This window comes from Aplidium turbinatum, chromosome 2 (assembly GCF_918807975.1).
Source record: "Aplidium turbinatum chromosome 2, kaAplTurb1.1, whole genome shotgun sequence".
Classification (NCBI taxonomy): domain Eukaryota; kingdom Metazoa; phylum Chordata; class Ascidiacea; order Aplousobranchia; family Polyclinidae; genus Aplidium; species Aplidium turbinatum.
The window spans coordinates 34,128,383-34,144,586 of record NC_137473.1 but is presented as its reverse complement, the minus strand read 5'-3'; the positions used below and the strand labels follow the sequence as shown (position 1 = coordinate 34,144,586).

Here is a 16,204-nt window from a genome sequence, read left to right as displayed (position 1 = left end):
GATTTCTTCTTTTTTTGGCTCTTTCCTTTTTGCTCAAGTTGACTAAATGTTTCGACCATTATGCTCCGAAACAACAAATCAGTTAATGAAATTTCTTTTTCAAACAACAAACAAAAGCCCATGCGAGTCATACAGCTGAAGCTATCTAATGCAGCACTGAAGCATAAAATATTAAAAAATAACATTGAAGCATTGAATTTTTTTGCTGAGTGGGATTTTTGGAAAGTTTTTTGCTTGACTAAGCGTTTGAGATGTGTTTTGTCTTTAATGCTTGAGCGATTGTTATATTGTTTTGCGGGGCGCACAAAATTCTTTGACGGCCGCATGCGGCCCGCAGGCCGCAGGTTCGTCACCTCTAGAATAAACTTTCCTTACTGTTTCACTGCAACAAAAAGGGGCCTTACATATTGCACAGAAGTTTTTGCACCACAATCAAGATAGCTTGCAGTAAGTAGTCAAACTTAATTGACAAAGCTCAATTATATTTTTCTGCTGCTGCAAAGTTTTGTTTTTGGCCACAGTTGAATGTCGAGGGCTGTCTTTCTTCTTGCTTAAATTTACAAGTCCACTAAATTAAACTTAATTTAGATATAGAATTGAGTTTGACAAGTTTTAATAGCACGCTTTTTAATAAGAAGCTTTGTTTATTTTAAAAACACATTTTAAAGGTTAAATTCATAACCGAACATGTTGCATTTACGTCAAACCATCACTCAATGTATACACCGGTGGTTCTCAACCTTGACCACAACATACAGTGCAACATTAAAACATTTTTATCACTATCATTTGATATTAAGATGAAGACAATTTTTAGGATAAGTTTAGTCATAATTAATAAATGTACGTTGCTATGACGTCTGTTTCTGCGTGTCAGAGCGTGGAGCCAGTGAGAAGTGACTAGCCGACAGCCACTTGGTCTTCTGATAGGACGGTCACTAACAAGTTTCTTAGCTTATCCACAATGCTGCTCAAGCCCATGACCAGGGCTGTGGAGTTGGGCAAAATATATGCCACTCCAACTCCTCCGTTTCTAACTGGCTGACTCCGACTCGGACACGCCAAAATCCTTTCGACTCCGACTCCACAGCCCTAATGGCTGAGAGGTTTTTACCTACTTTGTCAATTTTTTAAGATCGCGGAACTTCTCGTGAGTGTTTGGTGGAAGAGAATGGCAAACTAATTAGTGCATGAAAATGCGAGCAGCGATGAATTTCTGCAAGTGTTGTATGCGTCACAGGAGTTCATTGTTGGAATATTAGTCAATAAAAGCTACATATTTCTATACCATTGCTCACAAAACCGGACCTATTACTTGAAAAAGGAGCAAGTGTCTTCTTCGCAAATTGAATTTGTCCAGCAGCGTCGTTGTACAAAACGCACTGCAAGCTTCTGCTGTTATATCACAATACTTTATAAAATCACTTGGTCATTTAAAAGGCGACACTGCAGAAAATTCTTTTCAAAACTTTCATTTTATCAATTGCGTTTTTTTAGACACGTTGCCGAGTTCTGAGGTGTACGAACCTCTCTTTGAGAACCATTAATCTAGACTTCTAAACTAGGTTCTCACAAAACACAAGAACGTAACATTACATACCGACGATACCGTAACTTACAGTTGCAACCCAGACAGTCACTTTATGTGGTCCAGATCTGATCAGATCCGTACCCGATCTTATAATGATCTGGGCCAGATAAAGTGGTTATCTGCAAATTTTTCATTGTCGAGTGTAGCGATCGTGCATGTAACATGTTTTGAGATGGGTTATCTCGATTTGTCGCCGTTTTTCAATGTTTTCTTAAATGCCAATAGGCCCAGGCTGTACTGCATAACCATAAACACATTTGTGGTTTCAGTTATTTTTATACAGGAATCAAAATTTGTTGTAATATTACAAAGTGTCAGTGAAATTACCTCCTTTAAAGATATTCGGTAGATTTGCGTCTTGTTTGCAACATTTAGAAAATAGTTTTGATCAATCACACAAACTTAACAGTTTATCCTAAATACTTGTCAACAGGGGTGGATTTAGTAAGCAACCTTAAGGGGAGATTTTAATAAAACATATGGATGTGTACTGTGTAGATAACATTAATCCGAAATTGCGAATACAATAGGCCACACCGTAAATAAAGTTACTTTTCTGTGTTTCAGGCTGTGTTTTAGAATCGTCTTGAGTGGTGGGCGAATTGCCACTAATAGTTTATAAGTGAGTCAAGCAAAGTACTCCAGATTAAGTTACTTTCATGACGTTCTCTTTTCGAGATTAAATATATTTTAATAATGCGCAAACTTCATTAAGTTACAATACAACAATTAAGATAGGATTCATCATCAGTATGCATTTGGTCATGCGACATATTTTCTGCAAGGTGGAAGTAAAGGTTAACTTAGGCTTCAACTAAAAGATTCTAAGTAAGTTATAGGATGAAATTTTTTCAAACTCAATGCATCATACTTGGCAAAAAATTAATGAAGGCAAGATAAATTACAGTATTTTAGGAATTGCATGCATCAATTCATTTTCATTGATAAATCTAAACATTTGATTTTCTTTACTGCGTTCACTGTTATAATTGGGCAGTTTTAGCATTGCAAAAAATAAATCATTTCTTTCGGTTCTGATTCTTCTAAATCATGCAGATCAGTGATTCTCAACTTTTTGTCTTAGCCTTTTAGGTGTTCTCGAAGCGGTAGTGGACAGTGGCGTATATTCAGGGTGTTCAAGGTGTGCACTGAACACCCCAAGAAATCCAGAAAAAAATAAAACTTTCATCGGTTGTCGATGTTCTTTACTTTCATGATATTCTAACATCTTGCTGCATGCTGATTGCTTTCTTTTCAATTGCATTTGTCCCCTTCTAATTTTAATACTCCAACGTTTGAGGTCATTGCCTTTAATTTTTTTCGGTCATTACCTTTAAGCTGGGTGTGCACTCACAGCTTGGCGAGAGCTATTTAAAATAAACAATTAAGAAAAATGACGTCACAAGGCAGCGAAAACAGCAATGGTTTTAGGTCAGCCAGGCTGTGCACTCGCTGATCTGCACACCTTGGCGCGTCATTGGGGGAATCCCAGGCAATAGCAAGTTTTAGCTTGTTGGATTAGAGTTTAAGGTGATCAGAGTTGGAAACAAGATAAGATAAAATGTTTTTTATGCACCAAGTGCCAGTAAATTAGCACTAACTTGTCTGAATCTGCAACAAAGCTTATGGCAACAGCCAATATCATTGATGCACCATTCTAAAACAACACATCTAATCGTTTTGTAATTAGAGTGTTTGTATGTTACTGGTATTGTACCTTATTGCTGAAACACCTTAATTATATAGCAGGTGCCAGCTGACTCAAAGTCGCTTCCTGTGTCTCCTGGTTTGTCTCACATTAATTATTGCCTATGTTTGTTTCGTCTTGGGTGTACCACCGGTACGGTACTATAATATATATATTAAAATGTGAAGCTAATGAACAAAATGATACCGGTACTGATAATAAAAAAATTGGCTAGTGGCTATTGGCTAAAGCTGCGTTTAGACTACATCCGTTTTTACTACATGTTTGTTTTTAATTCGCTTGTACATTTCTCAAGGTGTTGCGACCGTGCCTAATCCTTGCATGAAGTAAATCATTTCCATCTCGAGCACGCTTTAACTTTCGCGTTTTTTCAGACTCCTGCTGTGTTATGGCAAGTAATATTGTTCGTTTTGATGGTCGGAAATAAAAACTGAACTGAAGTATGTGACTTTAGAAATGCAACTTAATGTTTGATATTATTAAGTCTTTCATTCAATAGGCGCTGTCAAATAAATATCTATTTTGTATTCTTCTCCATTCCGACAACATTATTTTTGTCAGTTCTGTTCATGTTCAGAATTTGTGCTGAAAATGCTCTCAGAACGCACCAAATTCAATGTTAATTTTAAAAATTTTCTGGGGGAGGCCCCCCAGACCCCCCGCTGTTGGTTTGCCGTCACTGAACACCCTGTCAAAGTGGTCACGGTACGCCATTGGTAGTGGACTCCCCCAAGCATTTTTTTCCTGAAATTTTAGTACATTGCGTCTACTAACTAAAAACTATAAATGTTTCATAAATTTGGCAGCGACCCACTTAGAAGAAGTTAGCTCAATGGTTACGCGCCCGGCTCAAGATCACGCGGCACTGGTTCGACTCTCGGGGTGTGCGCTTGAGCAATGCACTTTCAGGACTGCTCTCCATTCAGCGGCACCTAGCGAATGGAATAATTCCCCAGCAGCAAGACTTCAACAAGCGGAAAACTTTACTCTGTGAATCTCGGTAACTGGCCCTGCGTCAAGAGCCTCTACAAGTAGGCTATGCGAAACTACCAGGAATAACCTATCAAGGCTTTGTCAGTCCGAGGATAAAGATTCAAAACCAACCAACCAAATGCAAATAGACTGCTAACTAACGTTTGCATCTCTGAACCAAGGATTGATCAATAATCTGCTGTTTTCAAAGAATGAAGTTAAACTTAGATAGCCTGATGAAAAGTTTTAATTTTTTTATGCGATTTTTTTAGTTAGAAACCGAACCTTCGTTCGACACCATTTGAAATTTTAAACGACGCACAGGGAGTCTCGACGCACAGTTTGAGGATCACTGTAAAATGCACAAATAAAGCATAAATGGTTTTTAAATGTCATAATTCATCAATTATGCTGGGAATTCGGAAATTTTCACCGTCGTCTTGAAAGTGCTTCTTCGCGGACCCCCAAAGGGTCTGCGGACCTTTGGGGGTCCGCGAAGAAATTCTCAAAATTGGGATCTCAATGATTGCAAACGCAATGACCTTAAACGCAAGAAGAAGAATGATTAAACAAAGTCCTAAAGACCCTGAAGCAAGTTTGTTGCCTTATGCAAGATAATTTTGCTGTTCTGCAGCGCTGGACTAGTTTTACAGTATAAAAACGTTCCATCCTGCAGAATCATCGCTCGAGTAAAATACCAGTTTCAAGGTTTTCCATTGAAAAGATAAACCCCGGGGAGATGTGTCACCTACGGGTCATTTTTTTACAAATTTTTTATTTTCTGTCCATACAAAGGTCATGCGTCCTCCTTTTTTGGCATAACAGTAGGTCACATATACCCTGGTACATTCTGCCAAAAAAGTTTTTTTAATTTTCCAACTACTAACTGCCGAAAATTAATTTTTAAATGATAATAAAAAGTGCCCCGTTGGTCAAAACCCTATACGATCAACGGGCCACTGCTATTCGACCAACGGGTCACTTCTACATAGCAAAAAGCTGATGCACTGAAGCTTATTTTGGAATATCTAATACACGAACAACATACAAACAACACAACAACATAAGCAATAAGCACTAGAAATATGCTTTGATTATGAAATTTATTATTATGAAATTTATTCATTTCATATTTTCATATTCAATTCAATTTCATAATATGAGATTCTAGTGTTTTGGTGTTTATTTTACTCTTTTTAAATCTCGTATTTTTCTAACGTTGCAGAAAACTTTAAGATATCAGATAGGCGTTTTGTAGATGCCACTGGTGTTGGTGCAGTAGTTTTCTCACTATCCATTGATTCAACGTTGTTCGTGGTATATCATATTTTTTTGCCGACATTCGAACAAAAATATTTTGTTTCAATACATCTTCAACAGCTTTGTTGAGATTTTTTTGAGAACTAAACAACCTTGTTTTATTGCTAGTTGTTTTAATTTCTGACATCTTTAGTTTGAATACATAAAGGAAGACATTGTTAATTGAACAATTAGCTAGTGACCCAATGATCAAACAAGTGGGTGGTCCGTTGGTCAGATACATGATAATTCTTGGATTTTATGGCCTAGTTTGATGATGGATAAAATTTAAACATTTAATTCATTGCAATTTAATTAATCAATGAATAAGCAATCAGCAAACAAAAAACAGTCTTGAAAAAATAAACCGATGGGTGAAAAAAATTGCATCAGAAAAATGTTCAAAATTTACTTTCTACCTTGTAAACCATACTTTCCTTCATAACAATACGAAAAAAAATCACAGGTCCCCGCAAGGAAGATTTCCAAAATCAAAAAGGTTAATCTCGATACCACAATAACACTTTTCGTGCTTCCGACTTTTATTTTAAGGAATAGAAGGGTGGTCCGTTGGTCGTACCCTGTCCGTTAGTGGAACATCATTGTGTTAACGCATTTAATTTGTTTCAGTTTTTGCTTCAGAAAACTCTCTTATACAGATTACGATTCGCTCCAAATTCCAATTAGGCTAGATATTGTTCAACTCTATGCATTTTCAGTTTTTCAAACTCTTTCGACTTCGTTAGCTAAAGAAATTCCACTTGGAGTGGGTGTTGTTAGGTTTGAAATTTTATGTTTAAAAGTTGACCTCAAGTTACAAGTAAATAATTTTGCCTAAGATTTATTAAACATTTAAAAATAAGAATCCAATTTGAGTCTGAATTTAGCTTGACGGACTAGCCCATTGTATGTAGCTTTTTTTTTGAAGTTTTGTCTGTGTTATTGACATCTTAGCCTAAGGTTTAAATCTAAAACTTTAACGTAGACCAGGAATTCTCAAGACCTTTAACCTTAGTGTTTTTGTTGGCTTATCAAATTTCTCATAACAAGCAAACAGCAGAAAAAATGTTCACGCTTCGTCAAGAGAAAAACAGCATTAAAAGTTGAAATCTGCTTTAAAAGAATTTTTCAAGCTTTAAATTGGCATCAGCTGGAGGTAACGCCAAGATGCAATTTAAAGCTTTAAAAGAATTTTTCAAGCTTTAAATTGGCATCAGCTGGAGGTAACGCCAAGATGCACCAAGCATTTTTAGATGAAGCTGGTGTCAGAAACATCAAGAGTTTTTGCAAAAATCTTTGGCACAAGAAAAATAAAAAAGGTTTTGTTTTCCGATGTTGACCTTAACAACATCTTTGAAGTCTTCAGAGCAAGTATTTGCATGCCGCAAACATTTTATGGTATAGAGTATAGACAGAAGTGGGCTAGTTTCATTTGGGTAGCCGGAAATTTGTAAGGGCTAAAGCCGATTTCGTGCCGTTATCTAAAAAAAACATTTTTCTCATTTAGAAGTTTTTTTTGATCTATAGGTGAGAGTTTTGGCCGTTGGGAACCCCCTTGGTTACCCTACAGGCTTGCTCAATGGGGATTGAGGATTATTTATTATGCTTATGTAGAATCGGTTGAGTCATTCTACTGTCAGAAACATATCCCCAGTGGTTACCCTACAGGGACACCAGGAAAAAGCTCCAGTCAAGCAACTGATTGCATAATCTTGTTGGGCTTACTTTCAGCATTCAAAATATCATGCTTGTTCTTGTTCAACAAAGTAGCTAATGAGTTCATTGTATCTACAGTACGTTTATTCTCCTGTATACAACTTTTAATCACCTCCCGTTTATATTATAGAAAGGCTATATATAACGCGAAGAAAGCCCTTAACGTGGCGGACACGTTCAGTGTTGGAGCTGGGCCTGGGTAAATTGCGTTTGTCCTGTTAGTGCACAATACACTTGTGTCACTGCTCACGTTGTAGCATTGTTTTTTTTCTAGCTGTTAAATCTATCTATGTGATCTATGAATTTTGTTTGTTTGTTTGTTTGTTTATCTTTATCCTGCATTGCGGGAAAGCGGACTTGAGCGCTATGCATCGGTGTACGCCTTCCGACATACACCTGACCCACGCTGCAGCCGACGGCAATGTCTGTTTCCGGTTGTCTACTCTACTTATGACTTAAATTTGGTACTACCCATTGCTCGAAATCGATCACTAGGTAGAGGCAATTATCGTTAAGTTTCTTGCCCAGAGAAGCAACAGCAAGTGCGGGTGGCTGGAGTCGAACATGCAGGCTATCGACTGCGAGCCCAACGCGCTAACCACTCGGCCACGGCTGCCGACGAATGAATGCAGTAGTAGAGCAAAGACAAGAACTTTCAAGCAGATAAAGTGATGTTGTTACCAATTCTTGCAGCAATATTTAAATGAACATTTATTAAAAAGTTGCTGTCTATCTGCTAACTGGTTGTTCGGCATGGCAACAGTTTTACATCCAACAATTGGAATTCAGCTTTCTTCCCCTACCCAGCCAGGTTGGATAATAATTTTTTTCTCAATAAAAAATTAATTCTACTTTAATTAAAGTACCTAATCGCATACATTTTTTTTTTCTTTTTTACCAACAGTTTATGATAGTGTGGTTATTGGAAACGATTGTTTAAAGTTGAGCTTTTTTTTTAAAGTTGCGTTGTGTAGCCTACCACGAACTGCTTTATCGTCTCGGTGATTTACGATGGATAAGTCGCTATACTACTGTAAAACTTAAGATGAAAAATGAAAAATTTGCATTCGTTTCAGGGCTTTCCAACAGCATGCTATTTTTGAATAAGAAAAAAGCCGATGGCAAAAGCATGAATGACATGATAGCACAATTCGACCGTCTGATTAAAACAGCAACTGGTGATGCTGATAAAGATTATGACATCATATTCAACGGTGCAATTAAAATTTGTTTTATGCTACAAAAAGACTCTCAATTTGAGAATTGTCTTATTTTGCTTCAGTGGAGCATCACTGCTATCGACAAATTTATTCAGCCTTTGTTAAAACTGGAAAAAATAAAAGATTGTGGAAGATGCTTTTGGATATGCGCTTTAGCTATGAAGAGAAAAAAGAGTAACATGATAGCCGAAATAAAGCATCTAGTACTTCCAGCTTTAAATCTGTTACTTCAGAAAATTCATCAAATTAACACTAAAGATGTTCAAACCTTAACACTCACTACAACTTGGTGTCTATACTTCAGCGCCGCATGCTTCCACTACATCAAAAACTATCGTTCAGTTCACAACTGTGCACAGCAAGTCATTTGCTTGATGAAAGAACAGTTTGGCGAGGAATACATCAAGTATAGAGTAGGAGGATTGAGTTATGCTATCAGCGCTGCTGCCTACGAAGAAGAAAAAAGGTACGACTTGGCTATTCAAGAATATCAACACGCCACATCAGTTTTTAAAGCAGCTGAAGATATCAATGACGCTTATAGAAAAAGTTGCGTGGTTTATGAAAAATCCCAAGTGTCACAGCTTTCACTGACGCAAACGATTAAAAAGCACTGCTGTTGCTTTTGTTGAAGAATTCATGAAAGCAGGTTTCTACGTGTGCAAATTCGGAGCAAAATTGGAGAAATGCAATAATCGCTTTTGCAATTGCCATGCATTTTTGTAAAGCAGGTTCACTGAGACTGATGTGAACAATAGAACAAGTAAAAAAGCTTGTATGGTAAATGGATGACGTGGACCTTTTCAAGTGATCATCAGAAGTCGCTGGGTATAATCGACAAGTATCAGCTCACAAAGCAGACGTGCAGTAGGCTATTACATTTTAAAGCGATACTACAACTATGGTGTTTGCTTTAGTAAAAAATATCGTTTATGTGACAGGTATACGGTGACTACATTGTCAATTGCGTCAATTAAGTTATAATATGAGTTCTTTCACGATTGTGCCACAGACACAGCAGCTCAACATATGATAGTGTTTGGGTTATTTTCTGTTTCGTGCACAGTGTCATATAAACTTGTCAATATCGTGACTTATCTTTAATGCGTTAAATTAACAAAAAGGCCACTATCGGTAGCCAAACACATTTTAAGGTCTTTGGCATGAATTGACCCGGAACCAAACCCAGACATAAAACAAGTAAAGCTTAGTCTACAATCATGTCTACAATCAATAAAGTAGGCCTAAAAGTAAGTACCGTATAAGGCTTTCTGCTCCCTGAACAAAGTTTAGGGCGGATTTACTTGTGGAAACTAACTTTTTGTAAAGTTTCAAGTCTCAAGTATAAAAATGTTTAATTTTAAACCTGTTTTGGGTATCAGTGCTTTGCAGTGGCGCCGGCAGGGGGGGGGGGCAGGCGGGGAAGCTGGGGGGGGGGGGGGTAAAACCTCTCTTTAAAAAAAAGTATGGAAAACCTTGATGACTAAATTGTACAGTAGATAGAAAGATTTTCTACAGAAGCAAAGACATAGACTTTTTAAAGTTTTAACTAACGTCACATTGATGTAGAAAAATAACAACCTGTTAAATTTTTGATACCTCACACTCCCATGACTTCTTCCGCTCGCATTTTGGCATTGGTTGCTTGCAGTGATTCTTTCACTTGAACAAAACGTTTTGTTTCAGCAGTTTTGAGTTGTTCAATTCTTAAGCTGTAAAGGAGACTCAATTTCTCCAATATTTATCATTTATTTTTCTTCTTTAATCTCAGCAGAGTATAAAACTTGTAAAAGTTTTTCATCCATACGACGTCATGAATGAAATTATATCTCAAATCGGCGTAATGCCGTGACATCATCTGAACATTTTACCGAATAATAAATTAACAAATTCGATCGTCAAAAGTGGTTTGGTGGTGGTAAATATTACGTAATGAAAAAAATGTGATAAGGTTGGAAGACATTACGTCATGTCTTTTCAATACAAATTGAAGTTTAAAATTTATTCTTTTGTTCATAGTCGTAACTCGTAATCCACCTTCAAAGCGGTACTACAAAAAACAATTTTCGATAAGGGGGGCATCAAGAATAAGTCGACATGACTTTTAACCCTTAGAAAGTTGGGCTCCTGGAGTCTTGCTCAGTTTGGGGGGGGGGCTGTCGATTCTTCTTATGCTTTAGGAGTGATATCTTTCTTATTTTGGCACGGTTTCACAATTTGGGATTCACTTTGTAAAATTATTCACGCTGAGCATATCCGAAAATTAAAACTATGTGAGTTTTAGAACTGCTCATATACGTTGTAATGTTGAGGTCACTTATGAGTGTAATTTGTAGCGTGAGTTTACACATAATTTTTCGGCAGAGTAATGAAGAACGTCCATTGTAATGTTGTGATTATTTTTTTTTACATTATTGTACAATTTTACATACAGCCAATGCCTTTCACGCTGTGAAACAGTTAAGATTAACGAGACATGGACCAAATTAATTACTTTCATCCAGCTGGTGGGAAAATGTTTCACAATAAAATATGAAATATTTCAGAGGATGTGCTGAGAAATGCCTTATATCTTTCAATTTATAACCTTTATTCGCTCAAAATTTCAGCTCAATAGAGGTGAATAAAAGTTGGGAAAAGTCAAGAAATCTCATAGTGGCAGCCTCAGTGGTTTTAGAGATACAACTGTTGATACAAAAAAAGTTGAATTGACAGGCCCCCCCCCAACCTTCAAAGGGTTTGCTTTGAGTCAACAGATCTATGCCTTAAGGTTTACGTCAGCTCCGGAGATCAGTAAAATATGAGGTTGTCATCTTCGGTGCAACACGACCATTGATTGATTGGTTTAGTGAGGATTCGTAGTCCCATTGCTTTCATTTTGAGTGATCATACTGATTTTCAATTTATTCCTACAAGACGTTACGTAATGAAAAAATATATAACTAAGGTTGGAAGACATTACGTCATGTCTTTTCAATTCAAAATGAAGTTTAAAATTTATTCTTTTGTTCATAGTCGTAACTCGTAATCCTCCTTCAAAGCGGTATTACAAAGAACAATTTTCGATAAGGGGGGCATCAAGAATATGTCGACATTACTTTTAAGGTTTACGTCAGCCCCCGAGATCAGTAAAATATAAGGTTCTCATTATCGTGATTGTAAGCCGCGGGAAATTTTTTCTCTAAAAAGCAAATTCCCGGGAAGCTAAACATTTTTTCCAGCCCTAATAGAAAACAAGAGAAATTAAATAATATACCACTGTCTTGCATGTCTTGCACCAGTGGCGTAGCCAAGGAAGGGGAGTTCAGGGGTTTCCACCTTTCAAATTGAATTTACGGATGTTAATACATTGTTTACAAGAAAAGCTTTAGCCTATGATGTAATTTCTCGTCAAACTGTGCAAGGATGCAAGCCATCTGCAACTGCTGAGATCGCTTGTTCGATCTAGAATGATTAACATCTAAACAGCTATTCGTTATACAAAACTTGAATACATAAGAAATAGCCTCAAGTAACTTCATTGTCTCAAAGCTTTTTGTTTGACACTCATCAAGATGTATAACCTCTATGACGTTACATTTTCTAAACTTTGGGTTGACTTCAGAACATAAAAGTTAGTGACTTACCTGAATAAGATCGCTTTTTGAATCAACCAAGGAGAAAATTGATAAATAATAAAGCTGAAATAATCTCACAAAGAAAAGCAATCAACCTATGTCTCTAAAACAAAGTTTGCCTAATTTTAAACGAAACTGCATTAAAAGAGCGAGTTTTGCCAATACCAAACATTTAAGTATCTCAGTCTGGAATTAGCAGCAAGAAAACATAGAGACTTAGCTTTATTTTCGAAAAATGCCGAAGAAAACATGATCTTATCCTTTTGCTATGCCACCGGACAGCACCATTTTACAGAAATATTTATACCCACAATTTTGTTGAAAATGCTCTCAGAATGCACCAAACTGAAAGTAATTTTTCAAAATTTTCTGGGGTAGGCCCCCCAGACCCCCACCGCTAAGTGTAGCCTTCGGGCTGCGCCTGCCGGCTGTCAACACCCCCCCTTTCAAAATTATTGACTACGCTACTGTCTTGCACTGTCAATATTTTGCCCCCCCCATTGTTGAAGGTCTGGCGGCGCCACTGACTGCTTTGCAATAAACAATTATGCAGCTAACAGTTTTGGTAATAAGCTTTAAAAATTAAACTCAAAGGCAAGTTTCTCACAATGGGTATGAATTTATATCAGGATAAATCACATGATTTTATCAGTTCAGTTTCACGTGTTTAGCAAAAGGCTTTGTCCGATCTTAACTTGTTTAGTTCCATACTAGGCCTACCAAGTTTTCTGTCTTCGTTTTGAGCTTAATTTTATTTCTTAAACAATAGAATTTAGAAAAAAATGCTGTTTATTAAATCATTTGGGTTATCCGTTAAGTGGGGCACTTTACTGGTAAATGAAAAGTGACGTGTGCAAGATCATTCTTCGGAGTTTCCCACCATATGGTTTCATGGAGTAGACAATTGTGACTCTGAAGGTGGAAAATTCCACCCTATAACCAATCCATCTTACAACTATCTCAATAACACCCATAGCCGTACGAGACCAAACCATTTTGGAGTGGCAGAACGTGAATTTGCTCAAATCTGCACGCTTTTATAGAAATTGCCCAAATATAATGTATGCGGTGCATGATAACAGTGAAAATCTAACATAACAAGATCACCAGCTAGCTATAGAATTTCTTACCATGAAGTAATCAAGATAGAACAACTGAATTCATCTTTGAAGATGCGCATGCAGCTTCCGAACATTTTTTTTGCAACCATAAAAAGCAGGTCAAGTTAATGCAAACAACTGGATCTGTCTCCACAGAACAGAAGTCAAGATATTATTGAAAATAAGTGGAGCTACCATGTTTCACACAAAATCTTGCAAAGCAAATATTTTGCAAGCTTGCATGGCAGGTTTTGAGTTTGGAAAGCTTTGAAATAAATGTATTGAGATTATTTCAGCAGCAACATTTTAAACGTTGGTGAAATTAACATGACACAGTCGCATAAACAAACTAAATATATATATATATTTTTTTTGGGGCGCAACTGCATTATTTTAATTTGGGTAGTTTTATAAAAGTAACCAAACAAAGCTAAGCAACACCACAACGTTAACATTACATTTAACAGGTATAACATTTTTTTGTTAAATGTTGTGGTGTTGCTTATAGCTACGTCCGTTTATGGTTGAAAAAGTACTGTAACCTCTCCACCCGAATTGTTTTATAAAAGTAATTACCAGATTTTATATAAATTCATATTTTGTAGTTGCCCAAATCAAGATGATGCATTTATGGATATTACCGGGTATGAAAAAAATTAAAGACTTTGTAAATTTTGATGCCGAGGCAACTGCATCATGCCAATTTGGGCAGTTTTATAAATAGACTATGATCAGATAATTTCATATTTTTTGTTGCCCTAATCTAAACGATACAGTTATGCAAATGGTAAATAAACTAAATTTGTTCATTTTGTGGAAACTGCCTCACGCTAATTTGGGCAGTTGCATAAACAGACTAATCAGATAATTTCATGTTTTCAGCTGCTCAAATCAACACGATGCATTTGTGAAAATTAAAAAAATTAACTATATAGCAAATTTTGCGTTTTGATTTGGGCAGTTTCATAAAAGTATTAGAGACATATTTTGGTGGCTGCCCAAATTGGCATGATGCAGTTGGTTAAATGCATTTCATACTACAGTTTGATCACCATGCAATACGGGTGTGCCAAATGAAAATTTTGCAGCACATTTCTTGTGCAAATAAGAGGCTGTACTTAGTTTGATAGGTAAAAGATATTAATTTATAGTTTTTCTTAATTCATGCAATTTTGTAGCTTTTCATATAGCAATTTTTGTCCTGATAATTGCAAGATTTTGCCCGAATTCGCGATGTTTTGAAACAACAGGGGGGGCAGCTGCCCCCCCTGCCCCCTGGCTCGTACGGCTATGATAACACCTCTAAGAGCTTTTCTGCCATCCCACATTCTGATTGAATGAACAATTCCATATATGAATGTGAAAAAAATTCACGCTGTAACTGAGGTGGAAACGTCACCACAATATACTTTACCATGCTCTAATTCAGAGGTTCTTAACCGGGGGTAAATTTACCCCCTGGGGGTAAATTTCACCTACCGAGGGGGTAAATTTAATGAATCATAAACTAAAGTAAACTTCATTTTTTCAGTTATTAAAGAACTGTTATTGTTGTACTCGATTTTGATTCAAATTTATGCTGTTCTCCTTTATCACACTGAAGTTCGGTGGCTCTCTAGGGGTCTTGTTTTGTCTCAAATTTTCGAACTACATGGTGAAATCGAGATTTTTCTTCGAGAACGCAAATCTCCGTTGAGTAAGCACTTTGGCGAAAATAAATTTATTGGTGCATTGGCTTACTTGACAAACATTTTTTCAAGTTTGAACCAGCTCAATATGCAACTGCAAGGAAAAAGTGTTACCATTATAGATGTACAGCTACATGATAAAATTCAGGGCTTTCAGACAAAATTAGATCTGTGGAGTAAAAGAGATCAAAAAGGAATTTACGTAAAGTTTCCAACTTTGATGATTGGAAAAGCAACAACAAAAAACTTTCCAATCAACATGTGATGATTGGAAAGTTAGTAGAAGTCGCAACGAGATTTCTGACCTCGAAGTCGAAATATGCCAGCACCTTGCCGCCTTAAAGAACTTTGACGGTTACTTCGAAGGTGAAAGTTTTAACAGTAGGCCTACTGCTCATTGGATAACTCATCCCTTCGAAGCCAAGTTTGAAAGTATTGCTGACGATGATCTTTGCAAAGATGAATTGATTGATCTTCAATGTTCAACAACGCTTTGTTCCAAATTCTTATCGTGCAATGGTGACTTTTCCAAATTTTGCTGTGGATTAGTCGAAGAGTTTCCTACGCTGACTAAGCGTGCATTGAAGTCATTATACCTTTTCCAACTACTTACTGTATCTGTGTGAAGCAGGATTCTCTTCATTGTTGACTAAATCAAAACATCGATCTCGCTTAGTTCCCAAAGACAGCATGCGAGTAGCTCTTTCAACGACTGTTTTAAGAATCTCCAATGTTGTTCGTGGAAAACAAGCACAAAAGTCTCACTCATTGACTGTTGAAATTGGGTGTCAGTTATTAATAAAAGAAAAAAAAGCTAAACATTCTTGTGTGCTTTTATCATAGTTATTTAGGACATTTGAGTAGACAGTATTTTTCACATGACCCCGTCAACAACAATCGTGTCTTCGGCAAATAAACAGCTTGTTTTTGATATTTGCCAAGATGAATTCAGAGAAAAGGATGTTTTGCATTTCCTTGCATGGTTGACTGGACACGATGACATCACAAGGGGCCACCAAAACGGTGGGGGTAAATTTTACTTTTTTCATTCGGCAAGGGGTAAACGAGACAAAAAAGGTTAAGAACCCCTGCTCTAATTACTTTCTCCTATACTTTTTTCCTCAAATGCTTTACTACATGGCTTGGAAACATGTTGCATATGCCAAATAATGATTCAAAACTGGTGTATTGAGATGTTCACATTAATGTGATGTGAGTACAAGATACAATTAATAAACCCTGTTTAAGACACATATGAACTGGATGGGGGGGATATGTGAAAGCCTTAGAACA

At 36.7% G+C, this 16,204-nt stretch overlaps 1 protein-coding gene across 1 annotated transcript; it reads left to right on the top strand.

The window, feature by feature from the left end:
• The first annotated feature begins 7,983 nt into the window (after nucleotides 1-7,983).
• Nucleotides 7,984-9,626, top strand: LOC145765601 (uncharacterized). Its single transcript, XM_082577437.1, has 2 exons — nucleotides 7,984-8,097; nucleotides 8,363-9,626. Exons 1-2 carry the CDS (start codon nucleotides 8,040-8,042, stop codon nucleotides 9,136-9,138), a joined length of 834 nt encoding a protein of 277 aa, XP_082433563.1. The 5' UTR covers nucleotides 7,984-8,039; the 3' UTR covers nucleotides 9,139-9,626.
• The last annotated feature ends 6,578 nt before the right edge of the window (nucleotides 9,627-16,204 follow it).